The sequence below is a fragment of the Populus euphratica genome, unplaced genomic scaffold, assembly GCF_000495115.2.
Source record: "Populus euphratica unplaced genomic scaffold, PopEup_1.0 scaffold404.1, whole genome shotgun sequence".
Taxonomy (NCBI): Eukaryota; Viridiplantae; Streptophyta; class Magnoliopsida; order Malpighiales; family Salicaceae; genus Populus; species Populus euphratica.
Genome location: NW_011500292.1, coordinates 136,069 through 157,140, shown reverse-complemented (window position 1 = coordinate 157,140; position 21,072 = coordinate 136,069). Strand labels below are relative to the sequence as shown.

Below are 21,072 nucleotides of genomic sequence, written 5' to 3'. Positions count from 1 at the left end.
TTAGATATATTATTATAAAACATGCTTTAGTTAAGGAGTTATTGATACTTCAAGTGCAAAATGATGACATAAAACCTTGATAAAAATGCACTTTTAAGTACTAATCAAATATCTACCACGTGAGAATGAATATCGATAATTTTTTTAAAATAAAATTGATGTGAAAGGATTTTTAAAAAAGAGAATGTCAAAAAATATCTAAAAATAATAATGAAAAAGTCTAGATTGCAAATAAGATCCAAATAAAAATAAATTAATAGAAAAGAAAAACATGGAAATAGAGTTGAATGAATTTTGAATTTAAGTGGTCAATTTTTGGTGAAAACAAACTTTTTGAACAAAAAACAATTTACCTTGAAAAATTAAAGGTTCAAAAGTGGGACATAAAGGGAATTTAACAAATTGTGATGTGTGTGTTTATGTGCAGATGCTTGGCCGACCACCGTAGAAATAAATATGAAGAGAGAACTTTAGAAAATACAAAGGAAAACTTTGGAAAAAAGTGAAAACTTAAAAGAAAAGCTTGAAGATTAGTAGAAATGTAGTTTGCTAAACACTAAATTAAAAAGAAATCAAGCAAGATAAGGTATAGACAGGAAGAGGGAGGGTCAACCATAAAAGGGGAAAAGGAAGGGAATTCTAGGAATCCTTTTAGAACACATTTAAAATTTATACAAATACATGGTAAGGCATTCTCCATTAATTTTAACAAGATTAGATGAGAAGTAGATAAATTAAGTTGAAATTTTCAAGTTGTTCTTGTGATTTCATTATAATGACTTAGGATTTTTGAAAAATTAGTTTGAATTAGAATTCTTGATTTGTATATAGGATTTGTATATAGTTACGAAACTAATCAAATTATAACAAAATTTGACAAAAAATCATGCTTGTGTTTGATTGGGCATGGTAAGCCATGAAAGAAGAAATTAAGGGTTTATTGAACTAATGTGTTTTTTAATGTATACATGTGAAAGTCAAGAAACAAAGATTGAAGTGGAAATTATGGTTTTAAAAGGAAAAAGGGGTCAGTCATGGTAGGTGGAAAATAGAAAAACATTTTATATAAATGGTATATAAAGACATTGTGAGTGAATTAGCGTAAGATAAATGATGCACTAACTATAAAAAATTTACATCAATATCTAACGAAATCATGTTGATTTTGTTAACATAAACATGTTGATTATGTTTTGAAATTTACTAGAATTGTGATAGAATAGTGTATGTGGATTGATAATGAAATGGAATATTTGGTATTTTGAGACATGTGGTTGGTAAGTATTTAGATTATTTGATGAGATGATTTTATAAAAAAAGATTTATTGTGCCTTGAAATTAGACATATGGGGCTTATAGATAAGGTATAATGAGTGCAAAATTCTATTGTTATAAAGGAGGTTGCTGGGATAAGAGCTCAATCTAGAAAAGTCGTATCATCATGAGCCGGAGGTAAATGTCTTTCATCTTATTTAAATTTTAAAAGTTATGTTTATAATTATAACTTTAGAGTATGTGATTGTTAGATGTGTATCTCTCTCTCTCTCTCTCTCTCACACACACACACACACACACACACAGATATATAGAAAGGAAAGGATAGGAATTATTGAAAACTATGAGAGGTTATTAGATTAATAACAATTGGATGGATTGCTGAAATTATTGGTAATTATGAGGGGTTGCCGAATAAATGACAATCTGATGGATTGCCGGTTTGATAGGTAACTAAGAGGGATTACCGAAGTAATGACATTAATTGAATTGCCAAATACATTATTGAAAATTGTACAAATTAATAAAAAAGGTACACATTGAATATTGTAATTTAATTTAAATAATTAAATATTTATTTACAGGTTCATCACAGTCCCGACCGGAATATTAGAGATTGGAAATTGTAAAAGACATGTCCTAATCTTTTGGTTATATAATTAGAACTAGTAGTATAGTAGTTTAAGACATGTAATGTTATAATGTGTAATAATATTAGATTCAAATATTTAGTTATGTTTCAATTTATGTTTGAAATATGTCATTGAATTGTTAAGGTAATAGACAATTATGGATGAAGTTATATGGGACACGATCCAGGATGGTTAAATCAGAATTGAGAATGCATAATCTAACATGAAGAATGAAAATTGAAAAAGTCGATATCTTGGTATATCAATTTATAGGGAAAACTCTACCAAAATTTTTATTTAATCAAAATTGACATTTATATTGTAAAAAAATAATTCCTTGAAATATATATAGGTTTTATATTTAAATATTGAATGATAAAATTATACGAGAATGTTACAATTGGTATCAGAGCACTAGTTTTAATTCAATAGACTTACACAAACATTGTTGAATGTTTAATGTTAAACGTATGCAGGAGGTGCATACTAGGCAGGGAACTAGGATTGATCATGATGACCCTTTAGCAAACACCACTTCTCATGCACTTGTTGTACTAATACAAGTTGAGCAGGGGGAGTCATAGGACTCTAAGATGACACAATATTAGTACAGACCTAGATACCGCAGCTTGAGGTACTAGTTAGAGAGGAGCAGTTGGGAAGACCACCACTGGAGGTGCCTACAAAAGCACCCCCACTGTATCCTAACCCTGCATATTAGACTTTAATTCTTTGAGAACTAATGACGGGGATGCTAGAATCATTTGATGTAGTTTCTAAAGTTAGTGTGGTTGTATTGGTACACTAGGTGAAGAGTTTAAGAGAATTGAGTTGTGAACCATTTTCAGGAGAGGAGGATGTTGAGATCGTTAGGTGCTAGTTGTGGAGGGTGGAATGATTTATTGATTATATAATTGTACTAGTAGGGTTATGTATATGCTATGCTATCCAATTATTATCAAATAAATCTCAGACTTGGTGGGATATTATTAGGGAGAGATGAGTTGGTGAATGAAACAATTAAAATGAATCTTGTTGTAATCTTAGTCAAGCTTATCAATAAATTTCAGGTTTCCACACTCAAGTAACCATGAATCTTGTTGTAATTCTAGCTAAGTTCTTCATACTAAAAAAAAATAAAATAAAAATGGTTATTTAAACTTACAAGATTCTAATGAATGAAAAAATAAAGTATTAACGGTAGAAAAATCCTAAAAGAGTCTTTGAACCCCCCTTCCAGACAATGGTATATAATATTACAAAGGTAATTGAAATGAATAAAAGCTAAAATGGTGGTGATTTCGCGAGTTTAGAATAGTTTATCATATGTTTTAATAAGTAGCTTATGGTAGGGATTTTTGTTTTTTACTAAAAATAGGCTAAACTAGACTTAAATAGCTCTCAACTTGGGTCTAGTGGGGCTTTGATGGGCCAATACTCCCCCCAGTTTGTTTATTTTAGCTCAACACATGTAGTTATGCCTTTTAAACACATATCACCTTAGACATTAGTTTACTAATTGTTTTTAATTAAGCAAAGCCTACATAATCAAGATGGTGGTGCAATGGTTTATAGTATCCAAGTATTTCAAAATTGTAAATGGAAAGCATATGGATCACTTTGCCCCTACTTGGAATATGCCTATATAGATCTATAAAACCCCAATACAAGAGATCATTTTCTTCTTCTTCAACTCTAAAAATTTCTTTATAATAAATGTTGTTAATCATTTTTGGAGGTCCCCGCACGAAAAGAGAGAGAAATAGAGAAAATATAAAAAATTATCGAAAGAAAATAAAAAAAAATATATTAGTGAGAAAAGGACACTAGGGCAGTTAGAAAATTGTCAAAGATTGGTTAAGGAGATTGAAAAATATAAAGTTTGAAATTTAACAGTATATTTTTAAATCATGAAGGCCCTATTGGAAAAAAGAAATCAATCTAAGAAAGAGAAATTCAAAATTGGATGTTTAAAGACCTAATTAGATTTTATTGAAGGTCTAATTGAATATATGGAGGGTTTAATTGCAATAAAAATTATTTTTTTAAGTCAATTTAGACTTTAATTTAAAGAAATTAAAGTTTAGGGATTGAATTATAATGTTTAAGAGTTAACTTGATCAAATCAAGAGCTTAATTACATAAATATTAAAGTTTGATGGGAAATTACGGACTTGATTAAAAATAAATCTAAAATCAAGGACTAAACTGAAAAAAAAAAACATATGAATATAGAGGCTAAAATTAACCAAATCAGGGGCCAAATTAAAAAAAGTAGAAGCTTATTGATCAATTGATTGTCAAAATGCACAAATTCAAAATCAAGGATCAAAGTGAAAAGGATAGCAAATTTTAGGGTTGACATTTGAATTTGATAGGGATACAATTGAATTGATGATTTGTTTCATGTTCTGTTTGGGAGGGTGTTCCCTTTCTTTCTCATTATCTATCTTGTATTGCTTGTTCATATTGTAGATTTGTTGATCTTGTGTTTTCTTTTATGCAGTTCCCATGCTTGCTTCATTTAGGGCAATATTTTGTTTTGGAGGAACTTTGTTGCATACTTCCTATTGCAACTGTCCTGCCAGTTTGTTCTCGTGCAGTCTTCTCTATTGGTGGCAGCTTCTTTTGCTTTTGCTGTTGCTGTTGCTGATGCTCTGTGTTTTAGATGCAGAACAACTATTTGCTGTTGCTGTTGCTGTTGCTGTTGCTAATGCTCTGTGTTTTAGATGCAGAACAACTGTTTTGTTTTGATGTTTTTCCTATCACAGTTTGCTTGGTGGTTTGCTTTGTAGGTTTTTCTATGCCTGCTTTGTACTTGTAGTTGTTGGTGCTCTTTGGCCTCATTTCCAGTCATTAAGTGCTACTGGATTCTATTGCTATTCTTGGTTCTATTGTTGCTGATTTGATTCTAGTTGGTCTCTAATTGTGTTTTTGTTTTTGGGTTGGTTGCTCTGTTTTAGTCAGAGCCTCTGTTGATGGCTGATTTTGCTGGTTTTTTTGGGTTGTTCTCAAGTAATCAGGTGTTGCTAGATGCAGGTTGCTAGCGAATTTCTCCATTGTGATGGTTCTTACCTGCTGGTTATCTTAGCTAGCTAGTTTAGGTTTCTTTGTTTCAGGAAGTATGTTTCCTCTATTTAAAGGAGTTTGTTCCCTTTCACTGGTTTGTATATGCCTGTACATATGTCTTGCTAGTCTTCAACTATGTTTTTTGATCTATATAATTTCTTATATTTAATAAAAAAAACTTAATTAAGGACTTAATTAAACAAATAAAAAATTAAGGATTGATTTGGAAACAAAGACTTTTTGACACCATTTTCTTTTAAATGAAATGACATGTTTTATACAAAACAACATTGTTTTGTTCATTGTTATATATATAAAAAAAGAGAGCTCAAAACGATTGTGTTTTAATGGCACTATTTGCCATCTTTTTCTCCTGGTCACGTTGTAGGCAGGGGAAAAATGTTTTCTTCCCCTCCTTTGCAGAGGTCCCTTTCTCTCTCTCTTTCCCCTCCTTTGCAGAGGTCCCTTTCTCTTTCTCTCTCTCTCTCTCCCCCCCTTAAATACCCAAAAACTTTACACAACCCACAATCCTCTCATGGCCTATCACTATAATGAAAAATAAAGGGGATAAGCCCTATAGGCAACCCTGAGGCAGCTACTCAATGGCCGCCCAACCACCCTACCCTTTTGGTGTGATTGGATAGGGGTATGATAACCCTCTCTCTCATTTGCCTCTTATAAATATCCCCTTAGTAGGAGGTGAGGAGGGATCAAAAAACAGACAAAAGGATGAAAAAAGAAAGAAAGAAAAAAAATAAAGAGTAGAGGAAAAAAGAACGAAACAAAAGAAAGTAAAAAATAGGGGAAAATAGAGAAAGAAAAAGAAAGGAAAAACAAGAGAGAAAAAACAAAGAGCAAAGGAAAAAAGAATAAAACAAAAGAGAAAAAAATGAGAAGAAAAAAAAAATAAAGGAAAAGAAAGAAAGAAAAAGAAAGGAAAAATGAGGGAAAACATACAAGAAAATTAGAAAAAAAAAACAAAGAGGAACAAGAAAGAAAAGAAAAGGAAACACAACAAAAGAAAACAAAACATAGAAAAAGAGAAGAAAAACAGCCTCTCTCTCTCTATTTCTTTCGCCATTAGCCTCAATACCACCATGAACCAACACCGTTCTTCCTAGTCGCTGCCTCCCCATCACTAACATGAGCCACTACCAAATTAGCCTTCCTTCTCCTTCCTCTTCTTCTTTTCCATTGTTTCTGTGTCGGACCAATGCCAACAATCTGATATTAAAATATCTGATTTTCTCTGAAATGTTGCAAAAAAATACATAATAAAACAACAAAACAAATGTAAAAAATAAGTATGTATTAGTATGCAAATCATATTTTCATACAATTGTTTTTAAAAAAAGTATGTATTAGCATACATCTTGAGCTTTAATAATCAGTTTATTAAAGCCATAAAAAGTAAGTCCATATTTTAAAAATATAAAAAAAAATATTTTGTTTTCTTTTAGTATCTGAGATTATGAACTTATATATAAGACATATTTATAATATTAAATAAAAGATAGTTTTTTTTTTATTTGATAATAGAATGATTAGGTTTTTATCTGATAAGATAAGGGTATCTTTTTTAAGAATTTTTTTTTAAAATTTTTAGACAGACTAACAATTAGAAACACGAAAATATCTTAGGTTATTTCAGATAATTAAATAATACAACTTACTTTAGATAAAGTGTATTATAAGTGCTAATACATTACCTTTACGTAATGAGTTCTTGTGCATCTTTAAGACCAATTAAAGTTTATAATAATCAAAATATTAGGTGGTGATTTCTATTTTTTCTTTCCACTCATAAATGATAAAAATTTATTATGCTGTTTTTTTTCTTCTACACCATACTATGAATTTTAGGAGAATCATTACCATAACGCAATACATGTACAATAATTGAAAAGCAATTTAATGAGGCTTCAATTTCTAATCTAAACTAACTGAGATTTTATATAGTCGCTGGATTCGTAACAAAATTATTTTGTAGGTATTGTAGTTGTTTTGGCAGTGAATTATTCATATTTTGATTTAAAATAACCTTAAGAAGGTTATTTTTGCAAAAGAAAAGAAAGAAAAGAGAAGAAAGAAAGAAAAGAAGAGTTTTTAGCAAACCTAACCCAACCCAACCCATGTGAAGGCATGAACCATTCGACTACGAATGAGTAATAACGGTGAGTGCAAGTTTCTGTTGTTTTTCTTAATGCAACAGAAAAGGTCATCCTGTCATCTCCCTTCCAGCACTAGGCTAGCCCCGACGATTCGCCGTCAAAGTCTGTCCACGTAATCTTATTATCATTATCATTAACGGTCCAGATGCAAAGGTAACCTCGAAACAGCAGCTGGACATTGGATTGAGAACGGGCAATCTACAGTCAAATCAACTCTTTCCAGTCTCCTCCCCGTCAAAAGAAAAGAAAACTCCCAAAAACCTCATCACTCCCACTCTCATTCCCTTCTCAATCAAAATATCCATTTGTTTTTTCGAAAACACAAGAGATTAAAATCTTCTTTCAACAAACAATTGAACCCAATTTCGTTTTTTTTTTTTCTAAAAAAAGTTATAGTGTATATAAAGAAATGATCGAGTAATTATTTGTAAAAAAAATAAGATGAGTAGTGTGAGCAGGCCAACGGTGCATCCAGTGGAGGCCCCACCATTGACAGATGGCCCACAGAATGCGTTGATCAGAGTGAGAATGAAGGACGTTCAAGGGATGCCCGGAACCCGTGGTAGCCTCTCTCTGAGACTAACCCAGTTCGCGTTTGGTCTTGTTTCTATCTGTGTCATGGCCACCACCTCTGATTTCCGTTCTGTCACTGCCTTTCGGTAATCTTTTTTGAAAAGTACCCTTTTATCCTTTTCTTCAGTTTTAATAGAATAACGGGCAGAATTGATTTCCTACATCTAAAATTGAGCGAAATTGCTTGAAATAAGCGAAATGTAGAGTTAATTTGACATGAATATTTTGTTGCATCAGTTACCTTGTTGGTGCTGTCAGTGTGCAAATCCTATGGAGTCTGTCCATGGCTATTGTTGATATTTATGCCCTTTTGGTGAGACGGAGCTTGCGAAAACAATTCATTTTTCGTCTGTTTACCATTGGAGATGGGGTAAGATAAGATTTTTCCTTATGAATTAAACAGCACAATATGAGTTTGCGTTACCTCTTTATGTATGTTATGTGAATAAACTAATAAATTACGTCTTGGGATTGATGCTAATGGATGATCATTGTGGGATTACTCTGAAGTTGATGATGAGATGACCACATTTTAAATGAGCATCTGGGTTATGTATTGATATGGTGACATTTCTAGTATAAACCAGTTTAATGTTGGTTTGCTTTCCAACAGTTATTTTGTTTAACCGGATATAATTCTAATCTCAAGCCTCTGTATATCTATCGGTTCTTAGTTAAGCAGTGTATAATTTCCTCCGACTGAATGATGGCTTGATCTTGGCACAGTGATTTCATACAATCCAAATTATGCATGTTTTGATCATATCTTATGATTACCAAGGCATGAAATTCCTTCGACTATAATTATTGCTTTATTGATTCATCGAAGTCGAGTTGTATTTCAAGCAAAGGGAAGAAAAGGAGTAGTTAGTCATAGTCAATCTTGTGTGATTCTCGACTATAATTATTGCTTGATTGTTCTCATTAGTTACACTTCCTCTTGAAACTCTGACCATAAATTGGCAGGCTTATTCTACGAGACTTATTTGCAGTTCATAGTCAATCTTGTGTGACCTTTTTACTGTTCATGATTTCTTGAGACTTGAGAGAGATAATACAGTCTTGTTTTTTCTATTTTAAGGCAATGACCCCTTAGCTAGATCATTTTGGGGAAAGATGTTTGAGGTGCATACTGTTATCATATGAACTTTGGATTTTACTTTTCTCACATATACATCTACAAAGGGCTGTTTATGTTTGTGTTTTGTTAAGCTTAATGAAACTGTTCTTTTTGTTGATGAAAATGCCTCTCCCATCCTCCTTAATATACACAGCCAACAATCTTGGTTCACAGAACACATCTTTCCAAGCAACCAACATGTGTGCGAGTCTACCATAATCACTCTCCACCACACAAAATTCTAGCATCTGAGATCCAAGTGTTTTCTTGATATATATATATATATTTGGATTTTCTCTTCACAAGAAACACTCAAAGATGCCTGCGGATTGCTTGAGATTTGAGATTTAATTCATTTAGTGTAGTAGTCTTTGGGATTTGGAGTGTCTAGACAGTGCTTTTTGTAACAACAGTGGTTTTAATACTCCTCAAAGTGTTCTATATTTTATTTATATTAAGAAATGCAAGCCCTTATGATTCCGACAATCATTGTATTAGATTTGGTGATCTGGTATCATCTCTGACTCTTTTTAAATTTCTCTCTGAGCGCTTCAGTCATCTGTTTGTCTTGGCTAAACAGCATCAGTGGTAGTCTCTAATTCAAACAAGTCTTTCGATGCATGTCTTGATAATATTCACATGTGTTTGTGTGAATCTATAGTGTCATTGATGATCAATATGTTGATGATGGAATAATAAAAATATAAATTATGATGTTGAAGAGAAATAAGGGGAAAGGCCAAAGAAGAATTGTCTAAAAGATGTGACAGGATCTGTAGAAGAGAAGCGTACAATTGGAGGAATTAAAACTGAAATGGGAAGTTCAGTAACTTATTTAAGAATCAGATCGAAAAACAAGGAATGGTAAAGTTATTTTCCTAATTGTTTCTACTCTGAACTTTTGTAAATCGTGTGCCTTGTTTGAATATGAACTGAGATGATTTAATCAATATTGATTTTGCTTTCTGGATCATCAATGCATCATCTCCTCTCAGGATTGAAAATTTAGTTACTTGCATCTAGTTTGCTTACACTTGCTTCACATCCATCTGCCACTCACTTCATGAAAATGGGTTTCCTTCGAGTGCAGATCATATCCACCCTTACTTATGCTGCTGCATGTGCAGCTGCTGGCATCACAGTTCTCATTGACAATGATCTTGATAAATGTTCTATGAACCACTGTGCTAGATTTCAAACTGCTACTGCTATGGCTTATATCAGCTGTTTTGCCATTATGCCATCCTTTCTCTTGAACTTCTGGTCCCTGGCTTCCCAATAAGAAATTTGTAAGTAGAGTCTAGAGTAACAGAGTTCTTCTGTTGCACTCTTTTTCTTGTATGATGCTCTAGAGATTTCGATTCCAACTTGTATATGGATAAATTTTCCTATAGCTGCTCGAGTGGTTTCAATTTTTCAAACATTACAACATATTTCTTATATTGTAAGAAACATATTAGCTGGAAATTTCAGACAATATTCATGAATTCTATCTTGCAAATTTTACAACACAGCTTGAGTACGTGATTACTGTTGTACTGTCTCTCAGAAATTCAGAAATAACTTACATAATCCTCACTCATCTGAATAGTTCTTTAAACAACACAAATGCTTGTTTTAGTTTCTCGGATGACGAAACCAGAAGTTCAGGTCATTTAGTTAGACAAAACCCAAATGTTTTTGTGTGTACCGTTGTACTGTCTCTCAGAAATTCAGAAATAACTTACATAATCCTCACTCATCTGAATAGTTCTTTAAACAACACAAATGCTTGTTTTAGTTTCTCGGATGATGAAACCAGAAGTTCAGGTCATTTAGTTAGACAAAACCCAAATGTTTTTGTGTGATCAATCAGTATGTCAAAGAGAGGTTGATGGCAATTGATGCTATGTTAGAATTGTTAGTTTAATATGATCTATAGTTATTTTGTTGGTTATACTATGCATATATATATATATATATATATATGCATAATTTATTTTTATTTTTGATATAATATTAGATTAATGAATTTAGAGTAAAGATAAAGTTCATAGGATAAAAATGCTTTACAAAGAAAATGATAAAATTATTATAATTATGAGATTCTTATTGTATCAAAGTATTGTTTCTAAAATGTTTTTAGTTAATACTCTCTTCAATGCTGAATATTTATTAAAGTCGTGCATACCGATACATGTTATATCATTTTTTTTTAATGAAAGGAAGCAGTTGTTTTCATAAACTGAGATATAAGGGATAAATAGAAGTAATATGTAAATGCTTGTCATAAGATATGTATACTAAATTGACTCGCACAAGAATTCCATATAGAGAGATCATTTATATCTATGAAAAGACTAATGTAACGGTTGTGTAAGTAATTCTTAGACTTAAGATCACTAAGTCATCTTATATAGAGAATATTATGCTTTGATCCTGTTACATGTTATTTTAATCGAGATAACAAAAGGGCATACATTTGGAATAACATGAATTATTTAAAGGTATTTGATTGACTAGGAGATGATTCATCACTCTAGGTGAATTAAGAATAATGTTTTATTTGTTTTTAAATACTATTGATTGAGAAATTATTGGTCAATGTGAAACGAGATTTAAAAATAATCTTATTCAAACAATCAATGACTATTACGTAGATAATAAACATAATTTAAAATGACAGATCTATATCAATGACTATTATATAGAGAATAAACATAATTTAAAATGACAGATCTACTACATACTTTAATATAAAATTAAAATATTATTGATGAAAAAAGATATTAATCATGCTGAGAATTCGGTCACTGAAATAATAAGTTAAACCACTAATCACTTTTCTAATATTTAAAAGATCATGACACGTTCTTAGATGATATACCTGAACTTAAAATATAAATTAATTATTTATTTAATTCTATTTAATAAGAATTAGAATTTATATTTGGGCCAATATATTAGGAATCTAATGGGTCATATACTTTAAGAACTATTAGTCAGAAATTAAATTGAGATAATTTAATTAAGTATGATTTGATTAAAATATATTTTAGAAATTAATAACTAGAATATAATTAATATAAGGATTATATTTCTAGACTTAGAACAATCAAGGACTCTATTGAAATAATTTTTAAAATTATCCTTAATTAATATATGAATATTATTCAGGGGATAAATTGATATTTTATTAATTTATAAGGTTTTTAAATTTTTTGATAAATAGGATTTTTCAGATTTTTCTATAAATAATAAGTTATGTCTCTTATTTTTTATAGTTTTTATTTATTAGAAAAAAAAAACTATAAAAATACAGAATTAGAGCTAGTATTCTAAACATAGCAATTTCTTTATCCTAAATAGGGATTCATAGGGTTTGTGTGGATTACCAAGATTAGATAATTAAATGGTTCGTTGTTTGCAATAACTAAGTTTTTAAAGAATTATTCAAAGTTAAAAAAAATAAAAATTTCAAGTATTAAATTCTTAAATAACTCTATATTTATTTCAAATATATATTTATTTTTATACCGTATAATCATCTATTATATGTATGTTAGTTAAGAACCCAACAAGAATTCTCCCGGTAAGGTAGATTTGTCGTTAATTTAATGTGGGTTCCGTGTAAAAGTTGCTAATCTATTCAATCATGAGTTACAATTTCATGTGAATCTTAAATGGGATTTTGAGGAAACATGATGAAACAAGGAACAGACAAATTCTAAGCAGCGAAGTTTTGTTTCTCCTAGCAATTAATCGTGCTTCACCCTTAGCTTCTGGCTCGGGCAGCCTCCAAACATCAAAGTTTTTTCCTTGAACCTGATAATTCCTGGGCTAGTTCCCTTCTTAGAAACATATAATATTATATTCTAGTTTAAAAACAATATCTTTGGTTTGGGCTCATAATTCTACCTTTTGTATGGGAATGCTAAAGAAAGAGACGAGAACATACAAAGTCAAGGGATTTTTATTTCTGGAATGCCCGAGACAGACGGCAGAGGTTCCCTACCAGAGGCAAGCTTAGCCTAGGGGAAAGGGTAGGAAGCCATGACCTAAAGATAGAAGTCCTTCACCTTCATAACTGCATATTATAGATTGAGTTTGGTACCTTTGTATTTATTCAGTAACTCAAAATCTATCACTGTGTACATTAACTGTATTCCTGTAGAGTTCTGTAATGCACAATATAAACACAAAAGACTCTCCTTCCCTTGCTCCCTTGAGAGAGATTTCATTTCCCAGCTTAGACACGTCCGTTTCAAATCCCAGCTTGCTTATTGACGAACATTTGCAGCGTCTTTGAAAGTACTAACATATCCGTTAATTGGGATTTTCATAATTCCGAAGTTATTAAAATTTTCCAAAGAGGAGTCTAATAACTACTTTGTTGATCCATGCATCATGCCGGAGCTGTAGCCAAACAAGGCCTTGTGCAAAGTATCATCTCTTCTTCCTGGTCGGCTGATGATAAATCCATGGATTCGAACAGGATAAAAAAGGAAAGAAAAAGAAACCCACAAAATTAATGTCTAAAGAGTCACTGCAGAGTTAAAATGATAAAATTACAACATTATCATTGAGTACATTTGGACTTCTAGAACTCTAGATATGGCCAAAATACCGAACAGTGCTCGGGCTGGAAGACAGATTCGGGCTTCTTTGTTGTTGCTACAATTTGGACTTGATAATGGCCTTTTTAGATCTTGGGCTCCATATGAAAGTTGTAGGCCTATGTCTTACCTTTCCATCCATATAAATTTGACCTAAATCTGAGATATATAGCTCCAGATATGACCCATTTACCGAACAGTGTTCCGGTTTGGATTGCACCGACATCTCTTTTCTAAGTTTGGTCATCTCTTTATCCTTGCAATTTAAGTTCTTCAAGTCATCAATCAATCCTTTCATTTATGTGATAGGCCTGCATTAAAAATAGATATTTACCATAAATTATAGGTATCTTATATTATTAGATACATTATTATAAAACATATTTTAGTTAAGGAGTTATTGATACTTCAAGTGCAAAATGATGATATAAAACCATGATAAAAATGCACTTTTAAGTACTAATCAACCATCACCATCTAGCCACCACAACCACCTCGTATTCACCATCTCCCTCGTCTCCAGCGAAACATCCCATGGATTTTAAGAATTTCAAGACAAAAAAAATGTCTTGTTTGGTTGAATGCAACACATCTATTGTATAGCATATTACGGGTCAAGGCAAACGATATTTGATATACTGAGCTTGATAGTTGAAACTTCAAACACCCAATTCATTGATGTTAAAATCATATGAAATTATATTATTTTTTGAGTGAATATATATTTAATATATAAAATTAAATTAAAAACTCAAAAATAAATAAAAATTAAACTTTACTCATGCAAAATTAATAAAATAGATAAATTTAATTTAATTTTATGAGTTTATTTAATTTATAATATGAACCAAGTCAAGTTTAAATTTGACCTTAAAATATCTGCTAACCAATTTTGCAAGATCGAATATATCTATTAAACTATACATCGAATCAATTTTTGAGAAAAATATTAGATACATAAAACTATATTGCAGTAAATTTTCAGGTCAAATAGAATTTGAAAACATATTATTTTTTAGGGTCAAAGTTACTAAATAAACCTTGTCAAATTTAACAAATTAGACCTTCGTGTATTATTTGAGACATTTGGAGCTACAAGTGAAATTTTGCTGCAATTCAACTTGGGTTGAAAGCAAGATATTTTAAGATTTTCAACCATATATGGTAGGCCTAGTAATTCATCCAAACAAGAAAAAACAACATATTTGAAATCAAGACTAAAATCTGTCAAGAATGTGTGAAAATTAGAGATTTAGATTATACATAAGAAATTTGACATTATGATTTTATTTTTATTATCCTATTTTATTTATTTATTTAATGTTGAATAATTATTTTAAATTTGTTTTTTTTCCTAGCACATTAGATATTTTTTAGGGATTTATATTATTGTTGAATTGATATTAGTTAATTACTAATTTATGTTAATTAGCTTAAAAGGTATATTGTAAACAACTAAATTGTCACAGATTTTTGTATACTTTTTACTATTCAATAATTTTTTCTCTATTGAAAAATTTTGTTTTGAGAGATTTTATTTCTTTATTTTATTAATTTCTTTATTCATATTATCTATCTTTCTTATTTTATCTAAATCACTCATTGATTATAATGATTTTGACTTTTTTTTTATCAAACCTTAATATAACTTAATTTTTTAGCTAAAATTATTAATATATGATTAGTTAAAAAATTTCACTTATGGTTTTATTATCTGACTTTACATTATATTTTTATATCTTGTAAAAAAAAAATACTTTTAACAACTTTAACCTAGACCTAGCAACCTCAATGGTAAATCTAATCTCTCACCTAGACCTAGCAACCTCAATGGTAAATCTAATCTCTCACCTAGACCTAGCAACCTCAATGGTAAATTTAATCTCTCAGACATTGATAATTCTGTGTAGTGTTGAAAGATGCTTTACCTCCCCAACGTATCTAAGAAAAATTTTAAACACAGCCCCATTAATAAATGTGATCTCCTAGACATATATGTTTTTGTCTCTATTATAGATTAAAAAAATAGAAAAAACCTTCGCATGGTGTTAAAGGGCTAGAAATTGCAATTGACTTTTGATTTTAGCTTTTAGTACTTAAAAATCAGAAACGGATGGTTTTTTTTTAAAAAAAAGAAAGAAAATGAAGCTTTTTTTTTTTTTTTCATTTTCATTGTTTAAAAAAGTACAAAACTTCAGTTTGGTCCCTAAAATTTTAATTTTAGCATATTTGATCCCTAATGCTTTAGAGATTTTACTTTTTGATCCTACACTTCAACTTTTTATTCATAATTCAATCTGTTGATGTCGAGAGGGTGGCAAAATGCTGCCAGAAAAGGGCGAGAAGAGAGAAAATTGAAACACAATATTGTGACCATAAAAAAATCAATCTTAATATTAAAAAAAAAAAGGCCTAGGGAAGGCTTTCAGATTCAATTTGATTTTTTTTTTTTTAGAGATTAGAGAGTGTTAAGATGTAATGTATTTAATTGAAAATTATGTTGAAAACTTAAGTTAATATTAAAATAATATTTAGCGAAATTTCAGCATTTTCCAGAAAAATAGCTGACCGTACTAAAATTTCTACCCTCTAAATTTTTATTTTCTTTTCGTTTGCCAGCTCGGCATTAACATCAAGTTCAGCTTGAAGTCGATCAGATGGTAAACAGACCATGTTTTGTTAGCCATGATGCTATCAACTCGACCTCATTACAACCTAACACAAAGCGGCCATTGTCTCAATCTCTCTCATCACTCTATGGCCAGGACATTCCATCAAGAAATTCATCTTATGCCTTCATGACTTCTAAAAAGCCAAATTGCCAATGGTTGAACACAAGGAGAACAAAAATATTCCAATATGAAGCACTTGTAACATGCAAGACCAATTCTTCCTAGGCAATTTGAGAATTGAGAAAATCTACAGATGTGGATTTCTTCCACGAGTAAATTTACATTATTGAGAATGGAGCAGCAAAAGGTAATAAATCCCTGTTTCCCTTCGTGAAGTCTATAAAATGGGCGAGGAGATGAACATGAAATATGTTCTGACTAGCACAATTCCTTCAACATTCTCTTAACTACAAAGCGGATATCTTGTATGCAATGTACATGGTTATGGGTAGAAACACTGAAACGCATTCAAATATCCTTTCCCTTTGTTGGACTCGTCAGAAACCGCAATCTCACAGGATTTGAGTTCTCTAAACAAATTAGAGGCACTTACTTTACATATGATGGCAAGTCGGGATTCAGGTCAAGTCAACTGTCTATTTTTGAGCGACACTTCAACTTTGTAGCCTCCAGCTCTCTTTTTAAGACTTCCATCCTTCCAACCAGGGCCATGTTTTCCTGGTAATGTGAGAAAGTGTCAGAAAAAACACAAATACAAACTCCAAATGAACTTCAACTGATAGCAAAAAACAATAGAATTTCAAGGTCTTCCTTAATCAACAGGGTCAATAATCCAGAAACAGAATAAAAATATGAACATGGTGGCTTTTTAGTTACATTACATTTTATATTCAAGCAAAACTATGTCTGCAAAAACCACAACCAAGCTACTTTTACTTCTGGAGTTCATTTATTATTGAAAGTGAAATTCCAGAAAACGTATAAAATAATATTTCAACCAGAAAAATATGAATATCAGAAGAAACAATCGAAAATATAAGACACTATGCAGCAAGATGTTTGATGTTTGAGAGTCACCTTCTGTAGCATTACCAATTGTTGGTTAATACTTGCAGCATCCTCCACTTTCTGCTTTATCTGTGCCACAAGATGCAAGAAACATTTAAGAGAAAAATTGACAAAATAATCATGATCCCGTTTGAATTATCACTCCAGTTTGTTTTGTTCTGTTCTGTTCTTTTACAAAATAAACACAAATCCCCCCCCCCTTTTTTTCCATTTTAGCTTTCATTTCTCAAGAAATGGCAACATGTCTGTTAACACACTTTCCACATTTATTTCTAAAAAAGCAATCAGCAGTACCAGTAGGAGCTCATTGCCAACTAATTAATGGTTGTTAACAGTGACTACCAATCACAAGTGACTGGCAGTTGTCATGAAACCAGTAGTTGTCAATTAGTGGTTGCACATCACCACTGACCATCACCATCGATAATGATAATAATGAGTATAGGGTAATGGATACGAATTGATTCCAATAATATACTTGCAAACAAAGGCTAAAAGAAAGAAAGAATGAAGTTGGAAGTTGGAACAAGGATGGTTTAAACTGAAGATTTATAACATCCTCGAGTTTTGATACATAAAGTAGAAATGACAAATGTTCAAAGACTAGTGATACTAGGGAGATTCTTTCACTACTTAGCCATTAAGTAGAAGTAAATAATTAGTCATTGAGCAAGTCAATGCCTTAGTATTGACAATTCTATGAGCTGACAATGGGGGTGCCTATCCACACAATGATTTAGAAAGGACATTTCCTCTTAATGACATGCACACCACACACATAGCAATGTTGAAACCAGGCATTTGCCAGCAGAAATATAGATAACATTCAAAGATAATGAAATTCTAATGAGGATATTTTCCTCAGAGTTATTCTTAAGATATACTCCAACATTTGTAGAAAGTGCAGGAGTAATTACATAATTAGACTGGCTAAATCATCTAGTTAGAAAAATGCATTGTCCATTTCGTGTGCAGAAATGCTCAAAGATAGCATTCAAACCCAGATGTACAGCTGTTACACAAAAGCTCATCCAAGAGCACAAATTTTTAAATGCTGTTTGTATATTAGCTCATATAATAATAATAATAATAATAATAATAATAATAATAATAATAATAATAATAATAATAATAATAATAATAATAATAATAATAATAATAATAATAATAATAATAATAATAATAATAATAATAATAATAATAATAATAATAATAATAATAATAATAATAATAATAATAATAATAATAATAATAATAATAATAATAATAATAATAATAATAATAATAATAATAATAATAATAATAATAATAATAATAATAATAATAATAATAATAATAATAATAATAATAATAATAATAATAATAATAATAATAATAATAATAATAATAATAATAATAATAATAATAATAATAATAATAATAATAATAATAATAATAATAATAATAATAATAATAATAATAATAATAATAATAATAATAATAATAATAATAATAATAATAATAATAATAATAATAATAATAATAATAATAATAATAATAATAATAATAATAATAATAATAATAATAATAATAATAATAATAATAATAATAATAATAATAATAATAATAATAATAATAATAATAATAATAATAATAATTGTGCTGTGTGTTTATTAGATCTTCCATGTATCACTTCTGTTCAAATCACACTGGCCTCCTCAGTCTTCATATATAATCTTATCGACTTGATTTCCAATTGAAAAATCATGGCATTGCAAAATTAGCAATTAAAAGACATACATGTTCTTGCCAACTCAAAACATAAGACCTTTTAACATCAGAAAATCTACTGGAAGGTACAGTTCAAAACTCAAGAATTGACTAAATTCAAGGTGAGAATGATTAAGGAGTCCAACTATCAAGCAAGAGGCAGATTCAAGAATCAGAAAACATCATTAACATTTTAGCGGCACCAAAATGCAATTACAAGATTTATTAAAACTGGAAGTTTTTTTCCCCTTCCCATGGTTAAAGGCAGCAAAATGGTAAGTATCAGTGCAAAAGGACTGGACTTGGATTATTTGAGTAGGGCAGAATATAAAAATACATATCCCTTGTAGCAGCAAAACTGGCATTCCCAACAAGGTAGAGTTGAAGACTTGAAGTGTGTAATACCGCCAAGAATAACAAACAGATTAAGAGAAAGAGATGTATGCACACCTCTATCAAGTGCTTATCACACTTGGCAGATCTCTCTACCTCTTCATCATATTTCATCCTCCACTCTGCAGATTCATCCAATGCTTCCCTATTGGCAAGATCAAACTGTCTTCTACAAATTTCCAATGTGTAGAAACACCATGGAGTTAAGAAGTTGGATGATAGTAAAACAAGTGCCTTCGCTAAATGGAAAGTGCTAAGCATAAGAATTACTCCAATCAACATTCTATAACGGATGTAATATCGAAGACATTTGATTGTTCAACTGGGGAAACGAATACAGAAATTTATTCAGCTTGCTTTCAGAATCAATGTCGACTTTGATTTGAACAAAATTAGGTTTTAACGTGCACTAGAAAAGAAGCAAACATTGTAAAATATAGCTTATAGGCTGGTGAACCTGATGCTCTTTCATTGCATGGACTGAGTTCAGATCGAATCTCAATTGCGTCATTATTTAACTCAGGTTGTATAGAAAATAGGGTTTTCGATGCAATGTGGACTCACAGAAGCATAATTAGTAAAAGGATTGTTTATCTCAACATAACATAATCATACAATGGATCTACTTAACTGAATCTCTAATTATAGCATAATCACGTTAATGGGATTGAAATTTGTAAACCCAACGGAAAGCTATTTGCGAATGGAAAAAAAATTGTGTAAATTAACATCACTGGATTCTCAAAAACACTGTATACATTACGAAAAGGAAGAAGACCCACTAATTTTCTTTCAAAAACCATGCCTACCAACAACAAAAGCATGCATTTTGGTTATTAAAACAAACGAAAGAAACCTTATCAATTCAGTGTCATCAGAGGAGATAGCGTAGTCAATTGTCCAAAGCCTGAAATATACTGCAATTCCCAGAATCATTGCCACCATAAGACCCACCAATATCCTCTTCCTTTCACCTGCCATTCTTTGTCACTACTCAGTACAAAGTTTGCAAAGGGACTGGGGTTTGAATTTGTTCTTCTCTCTAAATTGCTTTGCTTGTTCCCTCTCTCTCTCTCTCTCTCTCCCCACCAGCAAAACCGAACAAAGAAAAAAACAAACCTCACCTCCTTCCCTTACCGAAATGGCCTTTACTTTACACAAGCCAGGCGGGTTTGGATTCTCTCACTTTGCGTCTACTTGCGGTCTTCGCATTTTCCAATCGGGTTAATGTCAAATTTTGTCCCTTTACTCCTATTTTTTTTATGGGTTTGTCCTCGTACAAACTTTTTTTTTTTTTGGATTTTTCCATATTTTGTCCCTTTACTCCTATTTTTTTTATAGGTTTGTCCTCGTACAAACTTTTTTTTTGGATTTTTCCATTTGCTATAGGTTTTTGTCATTTTGCTTTGAGAGTTAGAATATATGTTTTGATGAAACAATTAAACAATTTAATTTCATAAAAAAACATATAATGAAATTTGTATTTATAACAAGGTTAGTGAAAATAATTTTTTTTTTTATTATTGTATAAGTATGACATATTATTGATTGGAAAAGTCATATATTTACTCTAATTAATAAAAATCTGGTTATTATTCTTTGTCAATTCTTTATTAAGATTGGATATTAATCATATTTGTTAAAACTAAACATATTATTTTCTTTTCTCTATGAAATAAAACAGTTATTCTTATAAGTTAATGTATAAGGAATACCTGAAATTAATATGTAGGTATTTATTAAATGATAAATACATTAAATTGACTTATATAAGGATTTTGTATAGAAATATTA

At 30.5% G+C, this 21,072-nt stretch overlaps 2 protein-coding genes across 3 annotated transcripts; one reads left to right on the top strand and one right to left on the bottom strand.

Annotated features, from left to right (window-relative positions):
• The first annotated feature begins 7,155 nt into the window (after positions 1-7,155).
• Positions 7,156-10,362, top strand: LOC105113276 (CASP-like protein 5A1). The gene is made up of 3 exons (XM_011009380.1): positions 7,156-7,806; positions 7,958-8,090; positions 9,931-10,362. Exons 1-3 carry the CDS (start codon positions 7,589-7,591, stop codon positions 10,120-10,122), a joined length of 543 nt encoding a protein of 180 aa, XP_011007682.1. The 5' UTR covers positions 7,156-7,588; the 3' UTR covers positions 10,123-10,362.
• Positions 10,363-16,263: 5,901 nt separating this feature from the next.
• LOC105113275 (uncharacterized) lies at positions 16,264-20,513 on the bottom strand. Of its 2 annotated transcripts, XM_011009379.1 has the most exons (5): positions 20,135-20,512; positions 19,336-19,447; positions 17,146-17,205; positions 16,699-16,785; positions 16,264-16,664 (listed from the first exon to the last, which is right to left on the bottom strand). In XM_011009379.1, exons 1-5 carry the CDS (start codon positions 20,257-20,259, stop codon positions 16,662-16,664), a joined length of 387 nt encoding a protein of 128 aa, XP_011007681.1. In that variant the 5' UTR covers positions 20,260-20,512; the 3' UTR covers positions 16,264-16,661. The 2 variants fall into 2 exon arrangements, with proteins under 2 accessions (XP_011007681.1, XP_011007680.1); XM_011009378.1 differs by having other exon boundaries at positions 16,264-16,785; positions 20,135-20,513.
• Positions 20,514-21,072: the final 559 nt, after the last annotated feature.

Coding starts and splice junctions, on each gene's coding strand:
- LOC105113275 (XM_011009378.1), bottom strand. CDS start 20,259: ATGGCAGGTGAAAGGAAGAGGATATTGGTGGGTCTTATGGTGGCAATG. Junction 19,448..20,134: donor GATGACACTGAATTGATAAG/GTTTCTTTCGTT, acceptor GGAAATTTGTAG/AAGACAGTTTGATCTTGCCA. Junction 16,786..17,145: donor AATTGGTAATGCTACAGAAG/GTGACTCTCAAA, acceptor TCACATTACCAG/GAAAACATGGCCCTGGTTGG.
- LOC105113276 (XM_011009380.1), top strand. CDS start 7,589: ATGAGTAGTGTGAGCAGGCCAACGGTGCATCCAGTGGAGGCCCCACCA. Junction 7,807..7,957: donor CGTTCTGTCACTGCCTTTCG/GTAATCTTTTTT, acceptor TTGTTGCATCAG/TTACCTTGTTGGTGCTGTCA. Junction 8,091..9,930: donor TGTTTACCATTGGAGATGGG/GTAAGATAAGAT, acceptor CTTCGAGTGCAG/ATCATATCCACCCTTACTTA.